Source organism: Microcaecilia unicolor, chromosome 2, assembly GCF_901765095.1.
Source record: "Microcaecilia unicolor chromosome 2, aMicUni1.1, whole genome shotgun sequence".
Classification (NCBI taxonomy): Eukaryota; Metazoa; Chordata; class Amphibia; order Gymnophiona; family Siphonopidae; genus Microcaecilia; species Microcaecilia unicolor.
Genome location: NC_044032.1, coordinates 384,224,481 through 384,251,248, shown reverse-complemented (window position 1 = coordinate 384,251,248; position 26,768 = coordinate 384,224,481). Strand labels below are relative to the sequence as shown.

At 47.2% G+C, this 26,768-nt stretch overlaps 1 protein-coding gene across 4 annotated transcripts in view; it reads right to left on the bottom strand.

Moving 5' to 3' along the window:
• Nucleotides 1-26,768, bottom strand: part of BMP2K (BMP2 inducible kinase) — a 326,672-nt gene that overhangs the window by 118,519 nt on the left and 181,385 nt on the right. For all 4 annotated transcript variants that reach the window (XM_030190551.1, XM_030190552.1, XM_030190554.1 and 1 more), the window contains 2 exons: nucleotides 7,356-7,522; nucleotides 6,281-6,373 (listed from right to left, as the gene is read on the bottom strand). In XM_030190551.1, the coding sequence (XP_030046411.1) occupies nucleotides 6,281-6,373; nucleotides 7,356-7,522 (260 nt within the window). The remainder of the gene's footprint in view (nucleotides 1-6,280; nucleotides 6,374-7,355; nucleotides 7,523-26,768) is intronic.

Here is a 26,768-nt window from a genome sequence, read left to right as displayed (position 1 = left end):
GACACACTTATGCATTTCATGTTTACCATCTACCAAGGTTACTCCACTCCTACCATTTGAAGGCAGCTCTATTAAATGCATGTTCTGTAAGGAACAAGACTATGTTGATTTATGATTGCATTCTTCATACGTCTTTAGATCTTTTATGTATTACCATCCTGGTTGTTTCCTGCCGATACTGTTCTTGCAAAACAATGCTGTCCCAATGGATTTTGTTGGGATTGAGATTATAGGGATGTTAAGAGTAGGTGTTTTGTCATAGTTTGGGCTTCTTTAGAGTTGTGTAAAATAGCAGAAAGTCATTAAGATACTGCAGATAGTTTTAAGTAACACTTCTTTCACTTTGTGTATTGCATACTGTCCTCCCAATATGCTTCAAATAGATAGTCCAAAACATTTACTAATTTCGCTGTTGATGTTTCTTAATTATGTATGTTTTTGAAGACTAATCTCCCTCTGAATCCTACGCAAGAACAGGACTGTATTTGATTGATGTTCTCTCTCTGCTTTATACCTTACCCCAAATTGTGGAATTTTCTACTCACAAAGTAGGAAATAGATTTGATTTTTGTAACTTCCATGTAACAGTAGATGTTCGTCAGGGACTGAAGTCTATCCCTTTACCATTGACAGATGTGGAATCAGTGCTGGTATACTGGACCTCATCTCTTCAAATGGCTCCAAATTCCATTACTCCCAAGGAGAAGATTGTTTCACATGAAAAACGTTATCTGCCTTGGTTCACAAATGAATTATGCTAATTAAGATGGGAGCTTAGACACACTGTGTGCAAATGTAGGAAAAATAGAGATGAAGATAGTTTATTTCCCTACAATCTTGTTGGAATATAAATTTGCTGATGGTACTGAATGAAGTGATTTCTACCAGAAGATGATCAGAAATTCCTTAAATCAACAAAGTGCTTTTTTCTATAGCACTTTCATTGCTCCAGACTTTTTTCTATAGCACTTTCATTGATCCAGGCTAACAAGTCTTTGAAATATCCAAAAGTCTGAGCCCTGCTTTATCTTGTTGGAATATAAATTTGCTGATGGTAGTGACATAATTTCTATCAGAAGATGATCAGAAATTCCTTAAATCAGCCTAAAGAGCTTTCTTCTATAGCACTTTCATTGATCCAGGCTCACAAGTCTTTGGAATATCCAGAAGCTTGAGCCCTGCTTTATTTAGTGACATTTTGGGGAAGTCAAAAAGGTTCTGCCCATCACCCTGAGGCCAATTTGTCTGGTCCCGATCCTGGTTTGGAATCCTTCAGTTTGTCAGTGAGGTATATGACAATTTTAAATCTTTCAGGCCTACCCTTGTCATCACAGAATCACTGTTTTCCAGTGGTTTCATCAAATATCATCTGTGATTTTCCTGGTATCAACAAAGATTATAAATCTTTCTGACAACAGGAAATTCTCCAGAATCTCTAAAGTTGGCTACAGTTTGACCACTTAAAAACAACAACAACAAAAAAAACCCCATACATTAAATCCTAATATTTTGGCAAATTAACGCTATTTCTTCATTACCTGTTTTGTTCAAAATGCTTAAGTTATGCTGCAATACTGGATTTGTTCCAATTCAGTTTTCACAGAGCGCATGGTACAGAGTCCCTTTTTTTTTTTGTATATTGATTTTTATTGTTATACAATAAAAGGAACTTAGAAAGCCAAGAGGCAGCTTACACAATCTTTCCACGAACAAGAGTCTGAGCCCCTTTTATTATCAACGACAGATGTTTTACAAAATGGATCTGACCAGGGTAGTTTCTTTTTCATGGTATTCCTAGGTATCTCTGTCACATCTGATAAGTCAATCCATTCTATCCTGTTGGGTAGACTTCAAGATGTTGGAATGTCAGGAACAGCCTTTGTTAGTTTAAATCTTACCTGTCTGGAAGGAAACAAGGAGGTACAAATGGGAAATGCTTTTCTTTATCCAAGGATGTGGTGGCAGGTGGGCCTCAAGGCTCCTGCCTATCTGCAGTTTTAACATCTACTTATCTCTGTTGTGCTAAAGATCGAAGGATTTGCACATTCAGTATATATGTTGAATTCAATTCCTGTTTAATATCTCTGTCAATTTGGCCATAGATCATTTGCAGACTGTCTTTCAGGCTTTTGTTTCATGGCTGCAGAACAGATTAATGTTTAATGTTTCAAAAAACTGAGGTAATGTAGGTAACTCATAGTGCTATTGCTGATGTCCTAAGTTATATTAAATTGAATGACAAGTTAAAAGTTCCCCAAAAGTTAAGAAATCTGGGAGTAATCTTGGATTCATCACTAAGTCATTTAAACCACAGTTTCAAACTTTAATCAAGAATTCTTTTTTCAGGTTGCAGTTGAGTAAACCGAAACTTATGCTCTCTATGGAAGACTTTCGATCAGTTTTACAGAGTCTGATATTTAGTGGTTTAAATTATTGTAATTCAACATATTTTTGTTTTATCTGCTTCAATACTGAAATCTCTCCAGGTAGTGAAGAATGCAGCAGCACGTACGTTATGTGGATCTTCAGGCTTTAAGGCACATTACCCATACCTTAAGCAGTTGCACTGCCTTCCTCTAGAGACATAGATAAGATTTAAGATATTGTTGCTCATTCACCATGCCCTACAGGGCAGTGCAGCTCAGTAACATCTGTCTAATCTACAGATTTGCAAGCCAAGTAGGCCTTTGAGGTCTGAGGGTGTGCGGTTCCTTGTAATGCCTAATTTGAGAAAATTACGCTTTGAGACAAGGAACTATGCTTTTTTATTCACAGTGCCAAGTGCATGGAATCAACTACTGGACTGTGCCAGAAATTAGACAGATTTAACAGTCACCTTTTCTGTTTGAAATATGGTGAAGCTGAGATGGCAAGGGTTGATGAGGCTTTTTGAATGGAAAAATTACTTAATTACCTGATAATTTTCTTTCCTCTAGTCCCAAAGGATCAGTCCAGACAAATGGGTTGTGATCATCTGCCAGCAGGTGGAGATAGAGAACTCTAATAGGTTGTGCCTCATGAGCGCCTGTGCTTAGCAACCAAGTCAGTATTATATAACAAAGCAGTGAAAGAGAGTGACTTCCAGAGAAACAAACTCCAGCATCTAGATAGAAAAAGAACTATGAAATAAAGGGCAAAACTTGTGCCTTAGAAATAACAGAACCAGAATAATACAAACAACCAAAATTACATAGAACCCGAAAAAAACAAAACCATCACAAAAGGGTGGGCTCTGGACTGATCCTTTGGGAGCCCAGAATTTTCATGATAGCCATAGTGATTGGATGTGTGCTCTAATTGGATTTTCAGTTTTACAGATGCACTATACAGCACATTTTCCAAGAAAGCCTGAGAAAAAATAATGGGCGAAACAGGATCCCGTCAGATCTTCAAAATAAGTGTGCTATGATAAAGATAAATGTGCTAAGTCATTATGTTATGAAACAAATGAATGTTTTATATAACTGGGGAAAAAAAAGAAAAACTATAAAGATAATTCTAAGAATAAAAGTAAAAGAAAGAGGATGAAGATATGTAATAAAAATAGATGGAGGTTTTTTGGAGCCGATGATGAATGGGAGTTCTGCTGGTCATTATGCTTGATCTAACAAACGGAGACTGCAGACTTAGAAGCTTTTTTCTCCAAGTAAAAAGACAAAAAGTAAGTATTTTCCCTCTTTCCTATAGATAGTGTCAAGATTTTTTAGAACCACACTAGTTATTTGAAACCACATTGTATGTTTATTGAAAGTGTTTCATAAATTGGTGGTGAAGTTTATTTTATTGGAAGTGGACCGATGAAAACAGAATGAATAGTCTCCATGCGAAAGTGTAGCACTCAGATTTGTTCACCCCTCAGATCCAAAACCGGGCGAAAAGAATCTTCTTTCTTTGGGACGACAAAATAGACGGAATATTGACCCATGTCCCTCTCTACTGGAGGAACGGAATGAATGGCCCCCAGTCACCTTAAAGAGGCTAAGGCAGTTAAGCACACGGCCCGACTCTTTGCAGAGCTGCTGTAAGGGAACAACATGAAAAGATCTGCAAACGGCTTTGAAAATTCTAGCTTGTAGCCATGGAGAATAATATCGAGGACCCGGTCTGTAGTAATGGTGGTCCACTCCTTGTGAAAGCGGGAAAGACACCTACCTATGTCTGCGTACAAGGAGTGAACCTTGACCCCGTCATTGTGAGGACTGCAAAGAGGAAGAGGTTCTTGAGGAAACTGAAAAGGTCTTCTGGTCTCCTCGAAGAAGACTGAGTCTGAGGAAAGTGAGGTTTATCAGAAGTACTAGCTTTCCCTGGTCTATACCTCCTCAATTCCCGAAAATGAGACTTAGCCGCTCTGAGATAAGGCTTAGGCTTGTCCTCAGGTAGCCGCCCGGAGAGGAGGCTTGGCCTCAGGTAGCCGCCTGGAGATGAGGCTTAGGCTTGTCCTCAAGTAGCCCACTGGACCTTGGAATCTCCCAGGTCTTTAACAATCTTCTCCAAATCTGCAACAAACAGTAGTTTCCCCTGAAAGGGCAAGTTCGCCAGATGAGATTTGGATGCCACATCAGCAGCACAATATCTCAACCACAGCCAGCGTTGCGCCGAAACAGCCAAGGCCATACCCTAAGCTGACACTAGGAGAATATCATAAAGAACATCTGACAAATAGGACAACCTCACGTCTAGGGTAGGGAGAAAGACTGGAGGCAAGTCCAACATGGACATTTGTTGAATCCATGATAAAGAATGATGGCTACAAAAGAAGAAGAAATTGTTGCCTGAGAATTTAACGCACCTAGTTGAAAGGCAAGCTTCAAGAAAGCCTCAAGCCTGCGGTCATGCATATCCTTTAATGCAGTGCTGCCTTCAGGGACAGCAGTACGTTTAGTAACCACCATAATAAGGGCATCCACCTTAGGCAGAACCAGAGGACTGAGAAGGGAAGAAATGTTTAAAGCCTCCTTAGATTTGTGACCAACAGAGCAACTCCAATCTCAAAAACAGCCTAGCTACAGTAGGGATCATCACCCCCCGTGTGCCTCTGAAATGTCCAAGTCAGGGCCATCAGCAGAACCAGGACAGTCAGAATACACAGATAAAACCTCCTCCGAGTCCCGAGGAGGAACATTCTCCAAATCCTGCGAAATGGAAAGTTTTAGGAAGCTGCTCCTCGAAAGTAACATGAGGGGAAGAAGGAGAGGCAGCTTGAGCTAATAAAAAGGTCTGATGTAATAAAAAACAAATTCAGGTGAAAACGGTAGGGCAGACTTCTACCCTTGCAAAACCAATATCCCAGGACACGGTAGCAGGCAAGGAACCACTGATAAAATGGATGCCAAAGCCTCGCAGAGCACATGAGCTGTTGCCACTGAGCCCACCAAAGCCGCCTTCGAACTGTGGCCGGATTGAACTCCCGGAGACGTACTGATGGCCAAAGTAGGCAAAAACGGCATGTCCACAGAAGTAAAGCAAAGCGTGAAGGAACCAGTCGCTGAGAGCTTACGCCCACAACGCGCACAAGACTTAATAGGCTCAGACAAAGAGAATAACAAATATATTCACAGATAACAGCCACTCTTGTGATCTCCAAGGCACTGAAGCCCTACAATCTTCCCACAGCACAAGCGCTCTCAAAAAGAACCACAGTGGCTGCTTTTTTTATTTTTTTAGATAGAGGCAGGAGAAAATGAGAAGGAAAGACTGAGATAAAAAGGTAGAAAGTGGCAACAGAGGAGCAGGGAGGGACTTAAGCCACTAGGTTTACACCTGAGGCACAGGATATTCTCAACCTCAAACAACTGAACCTGCAAGCAGGACAGGAAGCCACACAGAAGTCACTAAAGCGCACATGAGCTGCTATTCTGCATGCTGGAAATACCCCCTGGCTTGTTTGCTAAGCACAGGAGCTTATGAGGCACAACTGAGAGTTCTATATCTTCACCTGCTGGCGGATGGTCTCAACCCATTGGTCTTGACTGATCCTTGGGACATAATGGAAAGACTAGTCATGCACAGTAGTGAATATATTTGAAATTTCACCTGACATGGGGATTGCAATGAATGTATTAATATTGGGTTATGTTGGGGTTTTTTTTTTTGTTTTGTTTTGTTAACTGTGTTGTACTTTAATAATGATTGCTGTGTTTGTTTTCAACTTGAATTGTATATGTTTACTGTAAACCACCATGATGTAAACCATAACCATAAACTTTCCATGAAAAGAAATGTTTTGTTCAGTCACTCTCTACAGTTCCGAACAAAATTCAAATATTCATTGTGCACTTACCATAGCTGGATACTGTAATGAAGCATTCTGCTGCTGGTACATGGACTGCATAATCAACTGCTGCTGGACCATCTGATGCTGTATTGCTTGACACTACATTAATATTAGAACACATCTTTTGAGTGCCCATTATCACACCACAGATTTTTTCTACAATGCACAATATATTGCTCTACCACATTTCTGACAATTTACTCAACATCTGAACAGCAGAGTTCCAAATTAGGTAAAGGTTGCAGCAGCAAACATTCATTGAGATCTGTAAACTTGCATATCACAGACTCTTCAAAAGTAGCCCATCATTCCAGGTACCCCTCAATGGCTAGGCAACTCAACTTCATACAATTTGTTTTAAAGCTCAGTTACAAAACAACTCACCAAGACCTTAGAGCACCAAGATATCAGAAGAATGAGTTTTCACAAGCCTTGTTTTTACACAGTTTAATTATGAAAAAACAAATATTTTGTGTATTAATACACTACAGAAATCTCATTTAAATACATATCTCACACACCAGTCTTTCACATTAAAAAATTTTCTTTATAGAAAAGCTGTTTTAAATAAATACATACAGTAGTTTATATTCACAATATAAGTAAAAACCTGGCAATAGAGGCATATGGTGCCTTGAACAGCATTTGAGAGGTATTTCCTGCAGTCCTGCTAAGGTTGCTAAAATATTTGTTTTTCAAGCCAGTCAAAATAAAATTTATATCAATAAATATTATGGATATCCTGAAAACCAGCCAATTCTTACCCTTCAAGGACTGAAGTGCATGTTTGGTTTAAGAGAACAATTCCAAAACTAACCTTGAAGCACTTCCAGCAGTCTATTTTTCAGAACATTCCCAATATACATAATATATACTTGCAAAGATCCTATGTGCTTATTTAGTGCTTTTAGTGTATTTTAAAAATAGTTTATCCATTTTCTCTCCATCTCTGGAGCATCACCAAGTACAGAGCCAGTTACTGCAACCAGGTTTTGAGAGGATTCATACTTTCAATGAGGTTTTAAATGCGTTTCCAGGCAGTATATTTTGTTTTAACTTTTTAATCGGAAAGGAAATGTACCTGCTGTAAATAAGCATCATGAAGTAGCTGCTGTTGCTGCAAATGTTGCAGTTGCTCAAGTCTCCAGTCCTCCTGCTGTAATTGTTGTAATACTCTATGTTGCTGTACAGGTTGCCGATTGATTCCATGGGCTAAGATGTCTTGCCCATTCCCTTGATTCTGTGTTCCTGTAATATACAGTCCCAACAAAAACTCATTCACCTCTGTGTGTTCCTGAAACCTACAAAAAGAATCCTTTGAAAATGACAATCATTTCTGAGGGTCAATTCTCTGTATTTTTACATTTAAAACTTTCACTGACTAAACCTTAAAGTCCAAGAGACTGGAAAACAAGGTTACTTAATGGTAGCAGGTATATGGGGCATAGTTTGGAGGGTACGGGGGTTTGCTGGTTATTGACCTTATTGTTGTCTGTTACATTGCTATTAATGCTGCTATAATTGCATCTCTCTTCAATAAAGCTTTGAAACCTAAAAAATAAAATAAAAACAGTAGCAGGTATTTTCCACGGACACTAGGATACAAGTCATCACAGTACAGGTGACATCATTAGAGCAGTTTACACAAGGAAAGCTACTACAGTTTAGTAATGAGAGGCTTTTTACACATGCATCTCATTTCCCGCCTGACCATCACATGAAGACCCTCAGTGTAGTTATATAGCTTAGAGAAGAATATAACTGCTTGGCAAGAAGTGCAAATATGTGAGATCTTGTATCCTGCTATGGATAACATCTACTAAAGGTAAGTAACCTGGTTTTGAGGACAAGCAGGATAGAAAGTCCTCACAGTATGTTCACGTAACAAGGGATCAAAAGGAGATGAATATTTTTCTCAATCACCTTATTGACAAAGAATTACAGAAAATATTAGTGATCCAAAACCTGGCTTTGCGGGCATGTTCTGACTGGTCTAGCAGGATTCAACAGGTAAGCCTAAATGTCACTTTTCTCATCATCCTGCTAGTACAGTCCAGACAAATGGGAAGTACCAAAGCTCCCCAACATTAGAGGTAAGAAACAGCTAGGGACACCTTAAGAACATCCTGCCCTAAAGGCAACTTTAGTGTTTTGTAAAAGAATGCAGCGATAACCACAACTCTGCTCTATAATCTTCCAGACAGTCCGCTTGGCATGCCACCCAGGATATTGCCTGTGCTCTGGTCAAGTGGGCTTACAAGCCTTCAAGTACAGAGCCCCCTCACTGTAAATATGCCAAAGAGATTGCCTCATTAAACTAAAGAGCCAAAGAAGTCATTAATGTAGCTTCTCCCTTATGAGGCCCACTGAAAATTACCAATAGCCAATCAGACTTCTTAAAGTCATTAGTGATCTTAAAAAAAATGAAGAAAACCTGACAGATATATGGCTTCTGAAGGGAATAGTTTGTACCTTGACATTTAGACTTAGAAAATGCAAACTGATTACCTGATTAATATGGATGGAAAAAGTCACCTTAGCAAGAATGGAGGGCATTGGCTATAGGGAAACTTTTCCAAGAGAAAACCAAACAGGGATCCCTATATGACAGGGCCTGGATCTCCAAAGTATATCAGGCTGAACAGACCGCCAAAAAGATTATCTTAAGTCATTAAGCAAGTAATGTGGAAGCAGCTCAAATGGAGGACCCATTAAGGTGTTTAGAAACATACTGAGATCCCAATGCAGAACCAGAACTTGGAAGGGGCCCTGATCCAACTAACCCCTTTCAAAACCAAAACTCATCCAGGTAAGTAGCCACTGACAAACTGACAAACCATGGATCTGACCCTGAAAACAGGAGATGGTAGTGACATTTCTATAAATCCAACAGGCTAACTTGGGGGGAGGGGAACCACCTCAATTCTGCTGGCTTTTTAAAAAAAACATGCACCATAGTTAGATATATGCTAGGGATGTGGGAGCTTTACAAGTCTTCAGAAGGATGTCAGAGAATATCCCCTCTTGGCCAGTTCGGTTCTCTCAAGAACCAGGCCATGAGGCAAAATAGGGAGGGGCATTTAATCTAAGCTGGACCCTAGCTTGACAGACCAACTTACCAGAAGACAAAGAGGATTCAACAATAGTATGCCTCACTAGGTCTAGATACAATCTTCTTGGCCAATCTGGTGCCACTAAAACCACTGCTGAGGTATGGTAATCTATTTATCGGAGTGTCCTGCCTATAAGGAACCAAGACAAAAACACAGAGAGGATCCTTTGGTCATTTCCAAATGAGCATGTCCAGGCCCTGAGATCTGCTCTTTCTGCCTGATGAAGAAACTGTCACACTGAGTTGTGGCTTATCACTCTTAGGGGCCTGGTAGGAGCAGCCCCAAACATCCACTACGCAGTGAAAGGATTCAATATTCAACTCCCAATGTGTTCTAGCTGAGAAAAGTCAGTTTGAACAGTGTCTGTGCCTGCTAATTAAGATGCTGACAAGCAAGATCTTACTCTGCCAAAGAAAGAAGGCAGCTTGTCTACTGAGTGACCAACCTGCTGCGAGTCCCACCCTGCTTGCTGACATATGCAGCAACTGTGAAACTGTCAGGCAGGATCTGCACTGCTTTACGCCTGACCAGGGGCTGAAACCAGGAGAAAAGTCAACCTGATGACTCTGGTTTCAAGTCTTTTGATGAACTACGTTGCTTTCTTAGTTTACCACAGCCCGAGGCACTTCATCCTGGCAGTAAACCTCCCATTCTTGGGGACATGGATCAGAGGTGACCATCATCCACTCTGGAGGATCCAACTCCAGGATCCAACTCCATCCCCATCCAAAGATTCCAGCTGACAGCCACCACGAGAGGCTCAAACATACCTGAGATGCAAGAGAAAGATGAATCCAATAGTTGACTGAGGGGACTACCCAGACAGCAGCACCCACTGGAGGGGGCAAGTTAGCCCTAGCACATGGAACCATCTCCAAAGGCTGCTGCCATGGACCCCAACCACTGAAGATAATCCCACACCGACAAAGACGTCATGGAAAGGAGGCCTCTTGCCTGGGACTGGAGCTTGCTTATCTTCTCTTGATTCATGAAGACTCAACCTACCTGATTATCTAAGAGCACTCCCAGATATTCCAAAGACTGAGCTGGAGTTAGCTTGCTCTTCACTGCCCTGCCAAGATGATCCAGGACCCCTAAAACCCTGGAAGTCATCGCACAGGCATCCTGCTCCAACTTGATCTGAATTAACTGTCCAGAAAAGGGTGGGACCATGAAACCCTCCTGACACAGGAAGGCCACAACTGTTAACACCACCTTGGAAAAAATCCTAGGGGCAGTAGCCAGACTGAATGGAAACACCTTGAACTAGAAATGCCTAACCAGAATGCAGAAACATTTGGTCCTTCAAACAAACTGAAATTACACATCACACTGGTCCAGGGAAAACAGTATTCTCCACTCCATTCCCCCATGACCATTGTCCTGAGTGTCTCCATACACAAAGATAAATAGTTGGCCTCTTTGAAATCCAGGATAAGGTGAAATGAGCTGTATTCCTTTGGAATCACAAGGCACAAAGACTACTGACCATCTGTCTTATGCAACAGACACTATGACTTCTAGGGCAAAGAGCCTGCACAGAACAGCCTCAATGGCTACCCTCTTCTTCCTGGAGAAGCAGGGGGATATAATGAAGCTGTCGGGGACATGGGAAGCTGTCCCATTTCCTGTCAAATATTGTAGTTCTTTTCCTGCTTTTATTTATATTTGTTTTTACTCTGTAAACCACCGAGATCTGCAACTTAGTTTGGGTGGTATATTAAGTTTTAATAAACTATAAAAGTACCTGTGGCCTACAACATCCAGGACCTACTGGTCCCAATGTAATCTGGTTCCACTCATGGTAAAACCTCAAACCTTTTCCAGAGACGTAGGGGCAGTAGAACTAGAGAGCATGAACTGAGGTTGCAGGAAGGTATACTTAAGAGTAACGTCAGGAAATACTCCACAGAGAGGATTGTGGATGCCTGAAATGCCCTTCCAGGAGAGGAGGTAGAGTCAAAGATGGTGAGCAAATTCCAAAATGCCTAAATAGAAAGAGGATGGAAACACATGGTTGTTGAGGTGTTATATTGGGCAAGAGTAGTGGGAACTAAGGTCGAAGCCCGACTGACGTCTATAGTCTGCCACAAATAGCAAAAGACAAACTCCAGCACTGGGGAAACCAAGGCCGATGCTGGACAGGCTCCAACGATCTCATATCCCACAAATGGTAAAAGATAGGTGAAGCTTTGGCAACTCCAGTGTAGATCATTTTATTGCCACGTGCTGCGAGTGAGGGTGATGTACAGCTCGGGGGGGTGGGGGGGGGGGGGGAGGGAAAACATCTTGACTGGTACATTAAATACTGTCAGCAATACTTGAGGATGATATACGGTTATAACCAAGACTCCATCATGTTTGGCTGCCTATATGGCGGCATAGTGGAGACTCAAGAACCAGTGTTTAAGCACGGGTGACTGGGCCCTGCTCAGAGTGGTGGGTGCTGCTCTGGCCACCTTGTTTGGCAGACTGGATGAACTGTGAGGGTCTTTATCAGTCATCTTTTACATGATCTCCCACTGGCTGTCCTGCTTTGGTTACCAAGTACCACAGAAGGGCTCACGCCAGCTTCCAAAGCAACCAGAAGAAACAAGAAACCGGAATCTTTGAGCCTATCACATTCTTTCAGGAGCCTAGAAGATGCTCAAACCCAATTCTCTAGTAATGAGGCATGGACTCATCTAGATCCTTCATTAACTTCTGCAGCTCTTCAATGAAAAGCAGATGACCCTTAAATATGAACCTGTAAAGATGCACCTTAGAGGCCATAACTGCTGCCCAATGATGCAGCCAAAAAAAAAAAAGACAATGGCCATAAACATGGAGGCCACAAAACAGGCAGAAAGCCATACCAAATCATACAAAATATCCACTAGGAAGCTAACCACCAACTCCCAATGTGCCAGTTCTAAAGTCTGGACCAAACATAGCAGCTATGCTTACAAATCTCCCCCTCCCCAACATGAACCAAGGCCTTTATGCACAGCTTACGCGTTTCAAGAGAATCTCAATGCACTTATCCTAAGAATGTTTTTGCACCATCCGTCCTTCCTATTGGGATGGTAATTCTGCATGTAACCACAGCCACAATTAGGCCGTAAAAAGAAGGTAAAATTATGTATCATACCTGATAATTTTCTTTCCATTAATCATAGCTGATCAATCCATAGACTGGTGGGTTGTGTCCATCTACCAGCAGGTGGAGATAGAGAGCAAACTTTGCCTCCCTATATGTGGTCATGTGCTGCCGGAAACTCCTCAGTATGTCGATATCAAAGCTCCATCCGCAGGACTCAGCACTTAGAGAATTACACCCACAAAGGGACACTCTGCCCAGCTCACCACCGCCGAAACGGGGGAGGGGTATTAACCCAGCTCATCCCCACACAAGTGGCGGAGGGGAATCCGTCCAGCTCATCCCCACGGAGCGGGGGAGGGACACCACCCCGCCGATGCGGGGGGATCTGGCTTATCCTGCAACCGCAACCGCGGGAGGAGCTGACTGACCCTAACACCGCCGAAGCGGGAGGGGTACAAAGCTGCCCTACAGCCGCACGAAGCGGGAGGGAGTGCCGGCAGAATTTAAATCTCAATCCAGCCCCGTAAAACGGAGGGGAGAGGAATGCAGCAGCTCACTGTAACACAAACTCGTCTCAACTCTTGAAGAATCCAAGTGAAAAAACTTGAACACGAAGTCCTCCTGAAGTAACTGAAGACTAAACTTGAACCTAAAATTCAACCAGAATATAAACAGTACAGATATCTGGGAGGGGCTATGGATTGATCAGCTATGATTAATGGAAAGAAAATTATCAGGTATGATACATAATTTTACCTTCCATATCATCATGCTGATCAATCCATAGACTGGTGGGATGTACCGAAGCAGTACTCACCCAGGGCAGGACATTGAAATCCCTGAACTCAACACTGAAGCTCCAAACCGGGCCTCCGCCCGAGCAGCCAGTGTCAAGCGGTAATGTCTGGAGAAGGTATGGGCCGACGCCCAAGTTGCCGCCTTGCAAATCTCTTCCAAGGAGACGGACCCGGCCTCTGCCATCGAGGCCGCCTGAGCTCTAGTGGAGTGGGCCTTCAACTGAATAGGCGGCACCTTCCCCGCGGCCACATAAGCCGCTGCAATGGCTTCCTTGACCCATCTTGCCACTGTAGGCTTAGCAGCCTGCAGACCCTTACAAGGACCTGCAAACAGGACAAACAGATGATCCGACTTCCGGAAATCATTGGTCACTTCCAAGTATCTGATGATGACCCGACTCACATCCAGATATTTGAGAGCAGAATACTCTTCTGGGTAGTCCTCCCTACGAAAGGAAGGGAGACAGAGCTGCTGACTCACATGGAAGCGAGAAACAATCTTGGGTAGGAAGGAAGGCACTGTGCGAATAGTCACTCCTGCCTCAGTGAACTGCAGAAAAAACTCTCGACAAGAGAGTGCCTGGAGCTCGGAAACTCTTCTGGCTGAAGTGATAGCCACCAAAAAGACTGCTTTCAACGTCAGGTCTTTCAGAGATGCCCTCGACAAGGGTTCAAAAGGCGGCTTTGTAAGGCTCTTAAGCACCAGGTTGAGATTCCACGCAGGCACCACTGAGTGCAGAGGAGGGCGCAGGTGATTAACTCCCTTGAGGAAACGCACCACATCTGGCTGCAAAGCCAGGGAAGCACCCTTCAGGCGGCCCCTGAAGCAAGCCAGGGCCGCTACCTGGACTTTCAGGGAACTGAGCGACAGGCCTTTCTCCAGACCTTCTTGCAGGAACGCCAGCACTGAAGAAATTGGAGCAGTAAATGGAGAAAGTGAACCTGCTTCACACCACGCTGCCGCCAAACCCTGGCGTAAGCAGTAGAAGTAGAGCGCTTCCTCGCTCTCAGCAGAGTGGCGATGACCTTGTCTGAGAAGCCCTTCTTCCTCAGACTCTGCCGCTCAATAGCCAGGCCGTAAGACCAAAGGGGGAGGGATCCTCCATCACCACGGGACCCTGATGTAACAGGCCCTGCTCCACTGGCAGTCGCAGAGGTTCATCCACTGAGAGCCTGATCAAGTCCGCATACCAGGGACGTCTGGGCCAATCCGGACCCACCAGGATTATCCGGCCCGGATGCTTTGCCACCCGGTCTAGCACCCTGCCCAACATGGGCCAGGGCGGGAACACATAGAGAAGCTCTTGTGTCGGCCACTGTTGGAGAAGAGCATCTACTCCCAGGGATCGAGGGTCCCGCCCTCTGCTGAAAAAGCGCGGCACTTGGCAATTGGCCGATGACGCCATCATATCTAGGCTCGGCTGGCCCCAGCGCTTCGTGATGTCCAAGAACGCCTGAACAGATAGCTGCCACTCTCCGGGCTCCAAGGTATGGCGACTGAGAAAGTCCGCCTTGACATTCATGACTCCGGCAATGTGGGCCGCTGACAGCTGTTCCAGGTTCGCTTCCGCCCACTGGCATAGATTCATGGCCTCCTTGGCTAGAGGGGCGCTCTTGGTACCTCCCTGGCAGTTGACATAGGCCACAGCCGTGGCATTGTCCGACAGGACCCGTACAGGCTTCAACGCCAGTACCGGGATGAACTCCAAAAGCGCCAACCGAATGGCTCTGAGTTCCAGGAGGTTGATAGACCACTTTACCTCTGCAGGAGACCAGAGCCCCTGCGCTGTCCTTCCCAAGCAGTGGGCTCCCCAGCCCGACAAAGAGGCGTCCGTCGTGACGACAATCCACTCCGGGGTCACCAGAGGCATTCCTGCAGACAACTTGTCTGTCTGCGTCCACCAGCTCAGCGCCTTGCGCACTGCTGGGTTCAAGGGAAGGCGCACAGCATAATCCTCCGACATCGGAGTCCAGCGCTGCAGCAGACAGTGTTGTAGTGGTCTCATATGAGCCCTGGCCCAGGGCACTACTTCCATCGTGGCCGTCATAGAGCCCAACAGCTGCACATAGTCCCAAGCCCGAAGAGGAGAGGCTACTAGGAACTGGTCCATCTGAGCCTGAAGCTTGACAATCCGATTGTCTGGCAGGAACACTCTGCCCACTTGGGTGTCGAATCGAACTCCCAGATACTCCAGGGACTGAGTTGGGCGCAGCTGGCTTTCCTCCCAGTTGATGATCCACCCCAGGGAGCTCAAAAGAGCAACCACCCGGTTCACAGCTTTGCCGCACTCTGCATAAGAGGGGGCTCGGATCAACCAGTCGTCCAGATAAGGATGGACTTGTACTCCTTCCTTCCTCAGGAAGGCCGCGATGACCACCATTACTTTGGAGAAGGTCCGCGGAGCAGTAGCCAACCCAAACGGGAGGGCTCTGAACTGGGAGTGTCGGCCAGGAATGCTGCTTGGGGGAGAAGTTCCTCTTGAAGGAAGAGGGGGCAGAGGAGCCCGACCTGCCCGGGCGGTACCGACGGGCTTCCTGAAACCGTCCTCTGGAGGTGCCGGGGCGAGTACTAGCCCGAGCCCTGACCTCTGGTAACCTCTTGCCCTTAGACGTGCCGAGATCAGTCACGATTTTGTCCAGGCGGGATTTAGAGGCGTGGTCAGCAGACCTATGCTTCAGCCAAAGCCACCGCCGCGCAGAGATTGTCTGAGCCATGCCTTTACTGAGGCCCTCAAGACATCATACAGCAAGTCTGCCAAATAGGCTAAGCCCGATTCCAGGGCCGGCCAATCAGCCCTCAAGGAATGATCCGAGGGGGAAGCCCGCTGCACCATAGTCAGGCACGCCCTGGCCACATAGAAGCCGCAAACTGAGGCCTGCAAACTTAAAGCAGCCACCTTCCACCGGCAACGCCGTTTTCTTAGTCACCGCAGTGATTAAAGAAACCACAGTAGGCCACAGATAGGCCTCACGTCCACTTTCAGGCAAAAGATAGAGGCGGGACATAGCCCTAACCACTTTAAGGCTCGCTTCCAGGACATCCCACTGAGCCGAAATTAAGGTGTGCATGGCATCTTGCACGTGGAAGGTTCTATGCGGGCGCTTCGTCCCCAGCATAATGGCAGAGCCAACAGGGGCTGAGGGAGAGACGTCCTCCGGAGAGGAAATCTTCAAAATGCCCATGGCCTGCATTAACAGGTTGGGCAAATCCTCTGAGCTAAAGAGCCGCGCTGCAGAGGGGTCATCCGCTCCATCCGAGCGGGGATCCGTCTCCTCCAAGGAATCCGCAAAGGACCGTTGGGAGAACTCAGATACGCTGCCCTCATCTACATCGGAGGAGACAAAGTCCTCCAAGGCCTGGGAATCAACCCGAGGGCGTTTATCTCCGGGGGCCTCAACCTCTTTACCAGACGAGGGAGCAGGGTCAGCGTTTTGCATAAGGAAGGCCTGATGCAGCAGCAAAACAAACTATGTGCACTTCCGCAGCCTGGGCTACAGCCCTAGACGCACCCTCAACCGGCGCTCGCAAGAGCGGGGGAGAGACATGCTGCGCATCCAAGATGGCGTCCGGCGCGACACTCTGCGAAGGAGCCGCGCGGGAAGAACGGCGCTTAACTTTAGCCGCTTTTGTGCCGTCGCCCAAATTAAGGGCGTTCATGGCATCAATGTCTCCCACCTCAAGGGCGGCCCAAGAAGAAGCCGTCCGAGCCGCGTGGCCGGCCAATATGGCGGAGGCGAGCCGCAGGGGATGGGCGTTTATGGCGGGAAAAACCGCCACACCGGAGGAAGGACCGGGACACTCATCGGTCACGAAACTGTCACCCAACAAGGGCAAATCAGACTTTAAGACCCCCGCATCCCCTCTAGAAGCGCACACGCAATCCGGGGAGCGACTCTTTGCGCCCTCGCCCTCCGACGCCATAGGCCACGTGGAGACCAATCGGGGAACCCCCTGCCCGCTATAAAAGGTAAAAATTACCTGCTGTCCGCTCCGAGCTGTAACGACCTGGTGTCCCAGTGAGTAGCTGCAATAAACGTTTAAATAAACGTCGAAATAAACGCCTTTAAGGATGTTCAAAATTTTTTTTTTTTTTTAAACGGAGCCAGCGGGAGGGGGGAGAAAAGGAGGGACCTGGCGCCACCAGGTTTGCACTTGCTCAAGAAGAGCCCTCAACCCCAGGCACTCAACAAAACCTAAAAATTAGGCTTGGAGGCCTAGCCAGAGCTGCTGCTGTGTGTGACCACCACCTGCTGAGATAGAGAACATACTGAGGAGTTTCCGGCAGCACATGACCACATATAGGGAGGCAATGTTTGCTCTCTATCTCCACCTGCTGGTAGATGGACAACCCACCCGTCTATGGATTGATCAGCATGATGATATGGAAGATACAGCTTGCAAAGAATTCTATTACTGTGAAGCCCATCTCAGGCAACTCCCACTGCTTCAGGATCATGACTCAAAGCACCCTGTGAAGCAAGAAAGCTCTAGCAGGCTTCCAAATACCCTTACAGAATTGAGACCCCCATTAACAGGCTCCTCCCCACACAGAGCAGAGCAGAACAGAAGAAAAATGGAGGGAAGCGGGGGGGTCACACATACAGAGGCCACCGAAAACCAGAAGCTGCTGCACCAGCTGCTCAGGAACTCCTGATCTGGCACCACCTTAGCTCAAGTTGAAAACAATCCTCCTCCTGCTCAAGCAAGACTATTAAGCCATGTCCAGGAACTAGCAATCACACCCAACCTAAAGCCAATGGTCACCTCAGGCACAGCCCACAAACTATTGCCTCAGGATAAAGAACCAACTCAGGAGAGACAATCTACAGCCCTGTAATTCCCAGGACCTACACTCAACCAAGATATACACATTAGACTGCTACCAATAGGAGTTGCAGGGTCCCCTTAACCATGAGAATCATTCTGCAGGTTGCTGCCCTTGAAGACAGGCCATCTGTTGCTACACCTGCAGATCCCACCAAGCCCAGGGAGTCAATCATACTAGACAGCACAGCACATGCCACCGTCTGCTAAAAACAGGGAATGCTGGGCATGTATCTTGTGTTACGAAAACTGGAGTCCAGCACTCAACTAACAATAGCATACATTTGCTAATGACCTCAGTGGCGACTATTTTCACAAGAGCCACAACTCAAGGCTTGCCTATCTCTTCATTGGTCAATATAGCATTGTAATACATTTGTGTGTTTCAAATTCCGACTTTATACCTTTTCTTTTTTTTAGAATAAAATTGCACTTATCTTGGCATTGATGGCAGGACTGTTTACCAAGATGCTCATGTATCTTGTGGGCACAGGCTCTTATCGGCAGAGATTATGTCACTGCAAAGCATTTATCTGGAGTGGTCTAGCATGATGAGGAAAACATGTTTTACAGAAAGGAACTTCACTTCCTTAGAGGGTAAGCAAGATAAAGCATCAATATACATGGGAATCCCTAGCTGAAGAACTCTCAATTGGCAGGAACATCTTTACACGGAAAATAAACTACAGAAACCAGGTTTGGATTCTCTTCCTCAGACTCTTAAAGGGCTTGCGGACCAAACCTACCATCATATGGGAAAAGCTGTTATAAAGCCAGTAAAATTATAAATAGCCTTCATAAGCTATAAAAAAGACCATAGAAAGCAGACAAACAATACCTGAAAAAATTAAGAGAAGCTGGGAAGTAGTCAGGAAGATAAAGATACAAATGAAAGAGAAGAGGCTGAGGAGGAAAAAATAGAATTGATTAAATATTTTTGTTTGGTGGTCATTGAAGTAAGCCCAGAAGTAGGACTGCAGAAGATGAACACAAACAGGAATGGAAGAGAGGCAGATCTCAATTTTCATAAGACAGCTCACGAGGAGCTAACTAAACTGAAAACATAAAAATTAATAGGACAGAAAGAGATACTGGGCCGCCCCACTATATCTAACCTTTTCAAATTTTTTTTTTTTTTTTTTTTTTTTTTTAAGAGTCAGGAGTGGTCCTGGAGGATTGGAGACAGGCCAATGAGGTTCCTCTTCACAAAAGCAGAAGGAAGACACTGGGAACTACAAGTTAAGAACATAAGAGCCTAAGAGTTAGCCATGATAAGTCAGATCAATGGTCCATATAGCCCAGTATCCTGTTTCCAACAGTGATCCAGGTCACAAGTAGCTTGGCAGAAACCCAAATAGTAGTTACACTCCATGTTACCTATCCTGGGGCAAGCAGTGACGTCCCCCATGTCTATCTCAATAGCAGACTTTGGACTTTTCCTCCAAGAACTTGTACAAACCTTTTTTTAAACCCAGGTATGCTAAAAGCTGTTACTACATCTTCCAGCAATGAGTTCCAGAGCTTAACTATTCGTTGAGTGAAAAAAAATATTTCCTCCTATTTGTTTTAAAAGTATTTCCATGTAACTTCCTTGAGTGTCCCCTAGTCTTTGTTGACTAGTAAAACAAGGCATAGTGCAGTTTCTAAGATCCAACAGCTTACAGGATCTGAGGCAGTATGGTTTCACCAGAGATAGGTCTTGTCAGTCCACTCCAATTTCTTTAGCTGGTAAGACCAGAGAGGAAGATCGGGAGAGAGCAGTAAATGCGGTACACTTAGATTTCACAGCAAGGCTTCCGACACTGTGCCTCACAGAATAAGCTGAGCACTCTTGGTATGGGCCCTAAAGTAACTAACTGGGTTAGGAGTCGATTAAGTGGGCAGTAGACAAAGGGTTGAAGAAAAAGGAAGTTCACTGTAAGGAAAAGGGAGCCTTACTAATGGTGTGCTACAGGAATTAATTCATCTCTTTTCAACATTTTTGAAAGGGATATTGCAGAAGGCTCATGCATCTAGACTACCAATGGAGCAGTACCGTGCTAAGGAGTGAAATTCTATGCAAGAAAAGATAGCGGGACATAGGAGTGACTGTACCTGATTATCTTGATATTGCCAAGCAGGCAGATAGTATGATGACAAGAGACAAACAATGTTTGAAAATACAAAGAAAGGAGTAACCAGTATGGAAAAGGAGTCAATAGTGTAGTGCCTCTGTGCAAGTCTGTTGGCGAGACCTCATTTGGCATACTCTGTGCAATTCTAAAGACTGTACCTTCAAAAGGACAAACTGGATGCAGCTGATCCAGAAGGCAGCTACTAAAGTAGTACTCTATTTTGTCTTAAGCAACTGATACTATGGCTTCCTATGGAAACAACCTGGAAAGAATAGCCTCAACAGCTACCCTCATAAAACATATGGGGATATTGTGTGCCTTGGAAAACGTGAAGCCAATGATCTTTTCAGTCATTATGAAGAAATTCAAGGAAGCAAAATGAAGAGCAATTCTGTAAGAGACAACTGAAAAAAGAAATCCATGACTGGAGTACTGGCATCTACCACCACCCAAAACAACCTCCCCACCCCCCAAGAAAACAAAGTATCAAAATCCAAGAGGGTACACAAATGTGCTGGGGTAAACTGTCAAAAAAAGTAATGTAAATCTGAAAAATGCCCAACAGACCCAACTGGTGGATGAAAAGTGATCAGGTTTGAGGAAAAACAACCTACCACCATGTAGAAAAACAAATTGAAGCATACTGAAAGAGGAAATAGGAACTACTATTACACATGCCAAGAAGGATTTATAAGAACTTCTTAGACAGCCCTAGAAAAATGTCCGATCAGCATCAAGAGATGCTGTCATTCATTTGTGTAACTGGTGCTTTACCTTCTCTTCAAAGAAATCGCAGTTAGTATAGTTCAGAACATTTTTCAAATTTAAATGAACTTTGACACTAGAATGTACTCTAGAATATTTTAAATGTATATAAGGTAGAGCGAATGCTACATACCTGTAGAAGGTATTCTCCGAGGACAGCAGGCTGATTGTTCTCACTGATGGGTGACGTCCACGGCAGCCCCTCCAATCGGAACACTTTCTAGCAAAGTCCTTTGCTAGTCCTCGCGCGCCGATGCGCACCGCGCATGCGCGTCCGTCTTCCCGCCCGAACCGGCTCGTGCCGGCCAGTCTCATATGTAGCAAGACAAAGAGAAGGGAAGACACAACTCCAAAGGGGAGACGGGCGGGTTTGTGAGAACAATCAGCCTGCTGTACTCGGAGAATACCTTCTACAGGTATGTAGCATTCGCTTTCTCCGAGGACAAGCAGGCTGCTTGTTCTCACTGATGGGGTATCCCTAGCCCCCAGGCTCACTCAAAACAACAACCATGGTCAATTGGGCCTCGCAACGGCGAGGACATAACTGAGATTGACCTAAAAAATTTACCAACTAACAGAGTGCAGCCTGGAACAAAACAAACATGGGCCTAGGGGGGTGGAGTTGGATTCTAAACCCCGAACAGATTCTGAAGCACTGACTGCCCGAACCGACTGTCGCGTCGGGTACCCTGCTGCAGGCAGTAATGAGATGTGAATGTGTGGACAGATGACCACGTCGCAGCTTTGCAAATCTCTTCAATAGTGGCTGACTTCAAGTGGGCTACCGACGCTGCCATGGCTCTAACATTATGAGCCGTGACATGACCCTCAAGAGCCAGCCCAGCCTGGGCGTAAGTGAAGGAAATGCAATCTGCTAGCCAATTGGATATGGTGCGTTTTCCCACAGCCACTCCCCTCCTGTTGGGATCAAAAGAAACAAACAATTGGGCGGACTGTCTGTTGGGCTGTGTCCGCTCCAGATAGAAGGCCAATGCTCTCTTGCAGTCCAATGTGTGCAGCTGACATTCAGCAGGGCAGGAATGAGGACGGGGAAAGAATGTTGGCAAGACAATTGACTGGTTCAGATGGAACTCCGACACAACCTTTGGCAAGAACAGGGTGAGTGCGGAGGACTACTCTGTTATGATGAAATTTGGTGTAAGGGGCCTGGGCTACCAGGGCCTGAAGCTCACTGACTCTACGAGCTGAAGTAACTGCCACCAAGAAAATGACCTTCCAGGTCAAGTACTTCAGATGGCAGGAATTCAGTGGCTCAAAAGGAGGTTTCATCAGCTGGGTGAGAACGACATTGAGATCCCATGACACTGTAGGAGGCTTGACAGGGGGCTTTGACAAAAGCAAACCTCTCATGAAGCGAACAACTAAAGGCTGTCCTGAGATCGGCTTACCTTCCACACGGTAATGGTATGCACTGATTGCACTAAGGTGAACCCTTACAGAGTTGGTCTTGAGACCGGACTCAGACAAGTGCAGAAGGTATTCAAGCAGGGTCTGTGTAGGACAAGAGCGAGGATCTAGGGCCTTGCTGTCACACCAGACGGCAAACCTCCTCCACAGAAAGAAGTAACTCCTCTTAGTGGAATCTTTCCTGGAAGCAAGCAAGATGCGGGAGACACCCTCTGACAGACCCAAAGAGGCAAAGTCTATGCTCTCAACATCCAGGCCGTGAGAGCCAGGGACCGGAGGTTGGGATGCAGAAGCGCCCCTTCGTCCTGTGTGATGAGGGTCGGAAAACACTCCAATCTCCAGGGTTCTTCGGAGGACAACTCCAGAAGAAGAGGGAACCAGATCTGACGCGGCCAAAAAGGAGCAATCAGAATCATGGTGTCTCGGTCTTGCTTGAGTTTCAACAAAGTCTTCCCCACCAGAGGTATGGGAGGATAAGCATACAGCAGACCCTCCCCCCAGTGCAGGAGGAAGGCATCCGATGCCAGTCTGCCGTGGGCCTGAAGCCTGGAACAGAACTGAGGGACTTTGTGGTTGGCTCAAGATGCAAAGAGATCTACCAAGGGGGTGCCCCACACCTGGAAGATCTGACGCACTACACGGGAATTGAGCGACCACTCGTGAGGTTGCATAATCCTGCTCAACCTGTCGGCCAGACTGTTGTTTACGCCTGCCAGATATGTGGCTTGGAGCACCATGCCGTGACGGCGAGCCCAGAGCCACATGCTGACAGCTTCCTGACACAGGGGGCGAGATCCAGTGCCCCCCTGCTTGTTGATGTAATACATGGCAACCTGGTTGTCTGTCTGAATTTGGATAATTTGGTGGGACAGCCGATCTCTGAAAGCCTTCAGAGCGTTCCAGATCGCTCATAACTCCAGAAGATTGATCTGCAGATCGCGTTCCTGGAGGGACCAGCTTCCTTGGGTGTGAAGCCCATCGACATGAGCTCCCCACCCCAGGAGAGACGCATCCGTGGTCAGTACTTTTTGTGGCTGAGGAATTTGGAAAGGACGTCCCAGAGTCAAATTGGACCAAATCGTCCACCAATACAGGGATTTGAGAAAACTCGTGGACAGGTGGATCACGTCTTCTAGATCCCCAGCAGCCTGAAACCACTGGGAAGCTAGGGTCCATTGAGCAGATCTCATGTGAAGGCGGGCCATGGGAGTCACATGAACTGTGGAGGCCATGTGGCCCAGCAATCTCAACATCTGCCGAGCTGTGATCTGCTGGGACGCTCGCACCCGAGAGACGAGGGACAACAAGTTGTTGGCTCTCGTCTCTGGGAGATAGGCGCGAGCCGTCCGAGAATCCAGCAGAGCTCCTATGAATTCGAGTTTCTGCACTGGGAGAAGATGGGACTTTGGATAATTTATCACAAACCCCAGTAGCTCCAGGAGGCGAATAGTCATCTGCATGGACTGCAGGGCTCCTGCCTCGGATGTGTTCTTCACCAGCCAATCGTCGAGATATGGGAACACGTGTACCCCCAGTCTGCGAAGTGTCGCTGCTACTACAGCCAAGCACTTCGTGAACACTCTGGGCGCAGAGGCGAGCCCAAAGGGTAGCACACAGTACTGGAAGTGACGTGTGCCCAGCTGAAATCGCAGATACTGTCTGTGAGCTGGCAGTATCGGGATGTGTGTGTAGGCGTCCCTCAAGTCCAGAGAGCATAGCCAATCGTTTTCCTGAATCATGGGGAGAAGGGTGCCCAGGGAAAGCATCCTGAACTTTTCTTTGACCAGATATTTGTTCAGGGCCCTTAGGTCTAGGATGGGACGCATCCCCCCTGTTTTCTTTTCCACAAGGAAGTACCTGGAATAGAATCCCAGCCCTTCTTGCCCGGATGGCACGGGCTCGACCGCATTGGCGCTGAGAAGGGCGGAGAGTTCCTCTGCAAGTACCTGCTTGTGCTGGAAGCTGTAAGACTGAGCTCCCGGTGGACAGTTTGGAGGTTTTGAGGCCAAATTGAGGGTATATCCTTGCCGGACTATTTGGAGAACCCACTGATCGGAGGTTATGAGAGGCCACCTTTGGTGAAAAGCTTTCAACCTCCATCTGACTGGCAGGTCGCCCGGCACTGACACTTGGATGTCGGCTATGCTCTGCTGGAGCCAGTCAAAAGCTCGTCCCTTGCTTTTGCTGGGGAGCCGAGGGGCCTTGCTGAGGCGCACGCTGCTGACGAGAGCGCGCGCGCTGGGGCTTAGCCTGGGCCGCAGGCTGTCGAGAAGGAGGATTGTACCTACGCTTACCAGAAGAGTAGGGAACAGTCTTCCTTCCCCCAAAATGTCTTCTACCTGTAGAGGTAGAGGCTGAAGGCTGCCGGCGGGAGAACTTGTCGAATGCGGTGTCCCGCTGGTGGGGCTGCTCTACCACCTGCTCGACTTTTTCTCCAAAAACATTATCCGCACGGCAAGGCGAGTCCGCAATCCGCTGCTGGATTCTATTCTCCAGGTCGGAGGCACGCAGCCAAGAGAGTCTGCGCATCACCACACCTTGAGCAGCGGCCCTGGACGCAACATCAAAGGTGTCATACACCCCTCTGGCCAGGAATTTTCTGCACGCCTTCAGCTGCCTGACCACCTCCTGAAATGGCTTGGCTTGCTCAGGGGGGAGCTTGTCCACCAAGGCCGCCAACTGCCGCACATTGTTCCGCATGTGTATGCTCGTGTAGAGCTGGTAGGACTGAATCTTGGCCACGAGCATAGAAGAATGGTAGGCCTTCCTCCCAAAGGAGTCCAAGGTTCTAGAGTCTTTGCCCGGGGGCGCCGAAGCATGCTCCCTAGAACTCTTGGCCTTCTTTAGGGCCAAATCCACAACTCCAGAGTCATGAGGCAACTGAGTGCGCATCAGCTCTGGGTCCCCATGGATCCGGTACTGGGACTCGATCTTCTTGGGAATGTGGGGATTACTTAGAGGCTTGGTCCAGTTCGCCAGCAATGTCTTTTTGAGTACATGATGCATGGGTACTGTGGACGCTTCCTTAGGTGGAGGATAGTCCAGGAGCTCAAACATCTCAGCCCTGGGCTCGTCCTCCACAACCACCGGGAAAGGGATGGCCGTAGACATCTCCCGGACAAAGGAAGCGAAAGACAGGCTGTCAGGAGGTGAAAGCTGTCTTTCAGGAGAGGGAGTGGGATCAGAAGGAAGACCCTCAGACTCCTCGTCAGAGAAATATCTGATGTCTTCTTCCTCTTCCCACGAGGCCTCACCATCGGTGTCAGACACAAGTTCACGGACCTGTGTCTGCAACCGTGCCCGGCTCGACTCCGTGGAACCATGGCCACGGTGGGAGCGTCGAGAGGTAGACTCCCTTGCCCGCACCGGCGAAGCTCCCTCCGCCGACGTAGTCGGGGAGCCTTCCTGGGAGGCTACCGCACTCGGTACCGCAAGCGGCACCGATGTCGGAGACCTCACCCCGGACAATGGGCCAGCCGGCGCCTCGCTCAACGGTACCGGTGGCGCAAGCACCCCCAGTACCGGAGGGGTAGGGCGCAACAGCTCTCCCAGGATCTCTGGGAGAACGGCCCGGAGGCTCTCGTGCAGAGCGGCTGTGGAAAAAGACATGGAAGCCGATGCAGGAGTCGATGTCAGAACCTGTTCCGGGCGTGGAGGCTGTTCCGGGCTGTCCAAAGGGGAGCGCATCGACACCTCTTGAACAGAGGGCGAGCAGTCCTCTCGGTGCCGATGCTTACTGGGTGCCGACTCCCTCGGCGACCCAGAGCTCTCGGTGCCGACATGGGAAGGGGACCGGTGACGATGCTTCTTCGATTTTTTGGAACGAAGCACGTCACCGGAGCTTGCCGGCACCGACGAGGAGGACGTAGAATCCAGCCGTCTCTTCCTCGGGGCCGAGGCCGAAGAGGGTCGGTCTCGGGGGGGCTGTACCGCAGGAGCCCTCAGGGTAGGGGGAGACCCACCCGAAGGCTCACCGCCACCAGCAGGGGAATGGACAGCCCTCACCTGCACTCCAGACGAAGCACCACCGTCCGACGACATCAGCAGATGAGGAGGTCTCGATACCGCCGACGCAGCCCTCCGATGTCGCCCCGATGCAGAGGGCCGATGCCTCGATGCACTCGATGCAATCGGGGGCGAGGATGAAGGTCCGGGAACCCGACGACGTCGAAGCAGTCGATACTCCTGGTGCCGATGCCGACGAAGAGCCCGAGAACAAAACGTTCCACTGGGCTAATCTCGCTACCTGAGTCCGCTTTTGCAAAAGGGAACACAGACTACAGGCCTGAGGGCGGTGCCCAGCCCCAGACACTGAAGACACGACGCGTGCCTGTCAGTGAGCGAGATTACCCGGGCGCACTGGGTGCACT